This window comes from Zychaea mexicana, assembly GCF_025766255.1.
Source record: "Zychaea mexicana strain RSA 1403 chromosome Unknown BDB00scaffold_16, whole genome shotgun sequence".
In the NCBI taxonomy this organism is placed as follows: Eukaryota; Fungi; Mucoromycota; class Mucoromycetes; order Mucorales; family Lichtheimiaceae; genus Zychaea; species Zychaea mexicana.
The window spans coordinates 254232-260971 of record NW_026516679.1 but is presented as its reverse complement, the minus strand read 5'-3'; the positions used below and the strand labels follow the sequence as shown (position 1 = coordinate 260971).

The following is a 6740-nucleotide window of genomic DNA, read 5'->3' as shown; positions in this document are numbered from 1 at the left end:
GTGTGTATAGTGTATAGTGTCTCATAAAAGGCAAAGGGTGAATGGGTAAGATAATTCTGTTATGAGCTACAGAATGCGCAATCTCAAACGGAATGCACAAACTTGATAAAACTGATCGAGAAACCATGATAAATCTAGTAAAGTAGTACGTCATGGAGAAAAATGCATTATGGGTAGCAAAGTAGAGGAACAAGTAATGATGTATGTCATGGGCGGAGAAAGCAAGCTGCCGTCAGAAGAAGTGTTTTTTTATTTTTTTCTCTTCTCTTCTTTACTATTTTTTACTCCCTTCTGCTTTTGTAGGTTTTGTTAAGTTTTTCAATAAAGTATGGCTTGCAAATACACTACTTCGTAGTCTTTTCGGAATAACATTGTTCGTAACTTCCATTATAGCCTACTTTATACTAATTACCAAAATCGCTGATTGCAATCTTCTGCCTCTCGGTTCTTCGGTTCTACTTATACAGAACCGGTTTGGTTCTGGTTCGGTTCGCAGAATAATCTATATTTATAAAATAATCCAAAAATATAGAATAATAATTATACTATAGTTTAATTTTTATACATTTAATAATTGATGTTTAAATTTGATATGTAATATTTTTTTCTTTAAAATAATCTTTAATAATTTGTTTTTCATAAAAATCATTTTCTTTAACCCAAGAATTATCATTATTATCATAACCTTTCCATTTAACAAAAAAGGAATATTTATTATTTTCTATTTTATGTTCAATTATGTTTTTAATTTCATATATATTATCATCTTTATTTAGGTTTCTCATATTTTCTATTTTTTTATTTGATTTATATAATCTTTTTCTTCTTTTTTTAGTAACTTTTTTTAATTCGGGATAGTCTAAATCACTTTCTTCAGTTATATTATTTTCATTTTCATTGTCATTATTATTATTACTAGTAGAATTTATATTTTCATCAATAATCATATTTTCATTTATATCTAATTTTAAAAAATCATTTTGTATTTCTGTTAATATTTTAAATTTATTAATCTATTTCATTTCATTATTATAAACAATAACAATTAATCTATTTTCTTATGGAAAATCAAAGTTATTAGTTTTCCATAATTTATGATGTTCTTGTGTAATAATATTAAATGTATTTGAAAATTTTTCTATATTTTTCAATAAAAATGCTACTTTGATTTGTAAATTTACATATTTAATATCATCTGTCTTTAATGTTGAGTTATTATTACTAAATCTTTTAAACTTATTAAATAATTCTTGAAATTGATTTTCTATTTTACTTCTAAAACTTCCAAAGACTTTATTATAATATATTTCTTGTTCATTTAATTTTTCATTTACTTCTTTTCTAATTAGATAGAAAAAGTTATTATTATCTAAATCATATCCTTTATTATTGCATAAATCTTCAAATTGTTTTATAAATAAGGTGTAACCTCCATCAATAGCTATACAATCTTACTTTAAAATTCTATTATATAATTTCATATTTAGAAACATTATACCATCATTAACTTTTCCACATAAATCACTATAAGATACATATATTACCATATCATTAATATCTGAAACAACTTATGTTCTAATACCAGAACTTTTTAATTTATATAACCACTGTTTTTGTACTGATATATTTGGTTTATCGTAAGAAATAGAGCTATCATGTCTATCTAATAATAGTGTAATATTTTTATAGTTTTTAGGGTTTTTAATTAATGCTGATAAAATTGTTATTTTCATATTTGAGAACATATTTAATAAATAATAATTAACTTTTTTATTTAACGAATCATAATTTGTAATCCAAAATTTCTTATAAAATGCATAAAAGCTAGTATATGGAATATATTTTTTTATATCTTTACTAGTATATCCAGATGTTAAATGAAATATTAATATTAAACCTTTTTCGATTTCTATATATGGTGATGGGTATTCAATATTTGAATATAAATTATTTAAGAAAAAAAATACACTTGTATAACCTAATTTTTGTAATAAATCTTCTTTTACTTCGTATATAAATTTTATATTTTTTATTTCAGTATCATGCTTATATTTATAATTTATAATTTTCCAGTTTTCATTTAAAAAAGACCATTGATTTAAAACAAATTTATTAATCTTATCTTTTAATTCATTTTTTAAGTTTATTATATTTTCATCATTTTTATTAGTATATTCATTTATAATTTCAATGTCCGATTCCATAATTAAATCCTATATTGGGTAATAATTTTAAACTATATGTAAAATTCAATTTTGGAATTAAAAATATGTAACTTAGCAACAAATAAAAATTTATTACTATGTATTATATTTGTTTAAAAGTCCCAAAAATAGAAAAAAAAAGTTACTATGGTAACATAATATATTTTAAGTAATATTTCTTCTATAATAAAATGAAAAAATAAAATGTTTATAATTATATTTATTCAATAATATTGTACTATAAAAAAATAGAAATATTGTATTTTTTATTAACTACAGTAATTGTTTATTCTTCTTCTTGACAGGAACCGAACCGTATTTTCTCGGTTTCAGTTTCGGTTCGGTTCTGGTTCTACGGTTTTGATACAGATCCCTAGTCTTTATACCAAAGAAGAAAATCGCAAAGACGTAAATGTTGCAGCCACAAAAATACGACAAGTGTTGCCGCTAGACAATACTGCACTACCGATTACCACTCCTTTGACATCAGCAGGTTTTCCGTCAGCAGTAGCAATATCATGACCATTACCGCTACCCTCTGATTATCCACCCACGACCAATATGGTTAATGGAGGAGGTATATCAGGCATATGGAATTTTCTAGCAACACTAGTTACGACAGCTCAGGAATCTTGGGACAGCGATGCGGAAAGCGAAAGCTCAAAAGACGACGAAGAGGAAGAATATATGACTTCTAAACAACGACAGTGAGATGAGGAGGATATTAATCGCTGGATCTGTGAAAATGACGAAAGACCTTTAAAACGACGCAGAATGGTAGTGGATCAATCGAGGGCACAGCAGAAGGAGATATAAACGTGAGCTTGGTCGGTCGGGTGAAGGAACATGTAAAAAGCTGGAGTACATCTATTATAGGTCTCATATAAAATTTCACACTCAATTACTTATAAAAAATTTTTAAAAAAAAATTGAATTTTCTATCTAAAAATAAAAATAGTTGAAAACAGATGATTGAAAACTTTATAGAAAATATTTTTAAAATACGAAATGTTTTTAGAAAGTTACCATATATTAAAGAAAGCTTTTGATAAGGAATAAATTATTTACTAGATAATAAATATATTAAAAAAATAGATATATGTGACAAATGTAAAAATAATAATATTAAATTTAATTATAAACGAAAATTATATATTTGTAATTATTATAAATGTAGAAAAACATATTCACCATTTAAAGATACAATATTTTCAAAAATAAAACTACTAATTCATTACTAATTACATATTTTATATGAATTTTTAAAAAAACACCAATAACTAGTATTTTCAAAAGTTTAAGTATTGATTATAAAACAGCTATAAAATATCATAAAATTTTTAGAAGAAATATTGATAATGATATAAAGATTGATAAAATTGGAGGTAGAAATTCAATAGTAGAAATAGATGAAACGAAGATTGCCAAAAGAAAATATCATAAAGGCCATAAAGTTGAAGGAGCATGGGTAATTGGTGGTATTGAAAGATCTAGATTAAAAAATAAAATTAAAAATGAAAATAAGAAATTTTTTTTCATACCAATTAATATTAGAAATAGTGAAAGTATAAATAAAATCATTAAGAAATATGCTAAAAAAGGAACAACAATATACACTGACTGTTGGAAAGGTTATAACAATTTAAAAAATATAGGGTATAAACATAAAACAGTAAATCATAAAAAATATTTTAAAGATCCAATTACCAAAGTTCATACAAATGGAATTGAAGGTACTTGGAGTGAATTAAAAAGAAGCATTAATATAAGAAATCGAACAAAAAATGGTATAGAATTACATTTAAAAGAATACCAATAGAGAAAAAGATATAAAGAATATGATATATGGAAAAAGTTTCTAAAATATAAAAATAATTAAAAATTGAATTTATATATATATTAAAATTAAACTATTAGACTTTATTAAACTACATCTAAAAATACATTTCAAATGGAAGATTTTATTGATGAATCATTTAAACATAATATCAAAAGAAATTTAGTAATTAAAGAAATGAAGCAATATAATATAAGAGAATATAAAATTAAACAAAATAATGGATTTTTTGAGATATTTATAAATTTTAATGGGTCTTTAGATAATTATAAAAAAGTATATTCTTTTAAAACATATAATAAAGTTCAAAATATTGATAAAAAAAGATTAAAAAGAAAAGCAAATAATGATGATATTAATAAATTAGAACAAAATTATAAAAAGATTAAATTAGATTAAATTATAAATATCTATCTAGGGATCCGCACGGTTCGGTTCGGTTCGGTTCTTAAAGGGAACCGAACCGAACCATCTAAAGCAAGAACCGAACCGACTAGAACCGACGAGAACCGTAGAACCGAAGAATTGAACCGAAGAACCGAACCCATTATGTATATAAAAAAGGCAAGATTCGGTATCTTTAAATGAAAGCTGATGTGTATGTTCAAATGTTGCAGTATACTTGAATACTGCAGTAAAAAAGAATAGTTTATTATTGTACATTGAACAGCGATCTCAAAATGAATAAGAGAAACAGAATGTAAACATTCTCATACGATGTGGGTCATTGCATAGTTAAAAGATTGAAGCATAGTTTTTACAAAAAAAAGTGGAGCTTATAGTACTTACTTAGAGCGACTTAGTACTACTAGTATAATATGTTATCATAATATTGGAGGAATTGAACCACAACCAGCAGTACATACAGCTGCTGTGTCTCTACGTATGTATAGTGTATAGTGTCTCATAAAAGGCAAAGGGTGAATGGGTAAGATAATTCTGTTATGAGCCCTAGAATGCGCAATCTCAAACGGAATGCACAAACTTGATAAAACTGATTGAGAAGCCATGATAAATCTAGTAAAGTAGTACGTCATAGAGAAAAATGCATTGTGGGTAGCAAAGTAGAGGAACAAGTAATGATGTGCGTTATGGGCGGAGAAAGCAAGCTGCCGTCAGAAGAAGTGTTTTTTTATTTTTTTCTCTTCTCTTCTTTACTATTTTTCACTCCCTTCTGCTTTTGCAGGTTTTGTTAAGTTTTTCAATAAAGTATGGCTTGCAAATACACTACTTAGTGGTCTTTTCGGAATAACATTGTTCGTAACTTCCATATAGCCTACTTTATACTAATTACCAAAATCGCTGATTGCAATCTTCTGCCTCTCAGTTCTTCGGTTCTACTTATACAGAACCGGTTCGGTTCCGGTTCTACGGTTCTGATACGGATCCCTACCTACCACCCCCCTTTTACCTTCAAACAATGCTGAATTTTTGTTCTGCTTGACAGGAGTGAGAATGGTGTTTTTTATAATTTTGGTCTTGAAGTCATTGTCGTCACTGCACTAAAAATGCCTAAAGGCAATACCTCTTTCAGATTAAGATTATGTAGCTGATTACTGTGTCAGTTACTCGAGTTAATGCACTCCGAACTCTCAGACGATTCATGTCCAATACCCAGGCAATCCTCGCAACTGAACAGATCGTGTTCAGTTTCTTCGTAAAATTTATAGGTCAGAATCTTAGAGGTGGAATTCTCTTGCTCTTGAAACGGGTATTGGACAATTGTTGAGGTGGAAATTCTGGGACATCATGAAAGGTGTGATTGTTGCACCCTAAACCTAGGCCGTTGTGTTCGCTCTATCATACTTACTAAAAATGTGATTGTTACACCCTAAAATAAGCACGCTTTGTTCGCTCTACCTACTAAAGATGTGACCGTACACCCTAAACAAAGCTCGCTTTGCTCGCCCTACTTACTTACCAAAGCAAAGGCCCGAAATTCTATTATTTGTTACGATCTAGATGCTTTTGCTAATATGACATTGATAATTATATTTGTAAGACGTTCCCTCCCGCTGACCCTCCCGTTAGGGCGCTGCCCCACTCCAAACCCGAAGCTCTAAAAGGTGGGGCAGCGACAGCAGGAGAAGTTGGTGGAGGCGAACTGTTGATCATAGGCACAGGTGATCGTGGCAAGGTAGTAGCTATAGCGAGTATTGGAGGAGGTTTGTTTGTAATCTTTTCAGCAAAATTGCATTATCACCAAAAAATTAGTAAGTACACAGTACCACAGTTGATAGGGTTAAGTGGGCATTCTCTATGATTACGCCTACTGCCTACGATGGGTGCTCGAGCCACAGATACAAAACGTAGGCGCAAAAGTTTTTACAAAAACGAACTATCTGTAGCTTTGTAAGCAAACAGCTGCAGCAGTAATATTCAAATACACATGGTTAAAATATGCATTGCCTATTCTACTGAAACACTGCGAGAATGCACTGGACATGGCTCATTGCGATCCGAGCCACAGTGGCAGGCATGATCGGTCGACTGCTTTGTCGAGAAATGTGCAGAAAAAAAATAGTTAGTAAATTTGTAGCTCATCTAGAGCAGTCTGTCAGAATCCCGGCTAACGGTGGAAAATGCTCAACGATTTTTACAGAAAGACCTCAAATGTCGTTGATGGCAGATGAAATCAAGTAGCACACCTCTTCGGAACTCATATTGAGAAATGCAATGTGGTAATAGTCTAGGAAGAC

At 28.8% G+C, this 6740-nt stretch overlaps 1 protein-coding gene across 1 annotated transcript; it reads left to right on the top strand.

Annotated features, from left to right (window-relative positions):
• Window positions 1-207: 207 nt before the first annotated feature.
• Window positions 208-492, top strand: BDB00DRAFT_810530 (uncharacterized protein; the record flags this gene model as incomplete). The annotated part of the gene is given in 2 exon segments (XM_053122549.1): window positions 208-239; window positions 259-492. Coding segments are annotated over 2 exon segments (266 nt in total), but the record flags the coding sequence as incomplete, so codon positions are not given.
• Window positions 493-6740: the final 6248 nt, after the last annotated feature.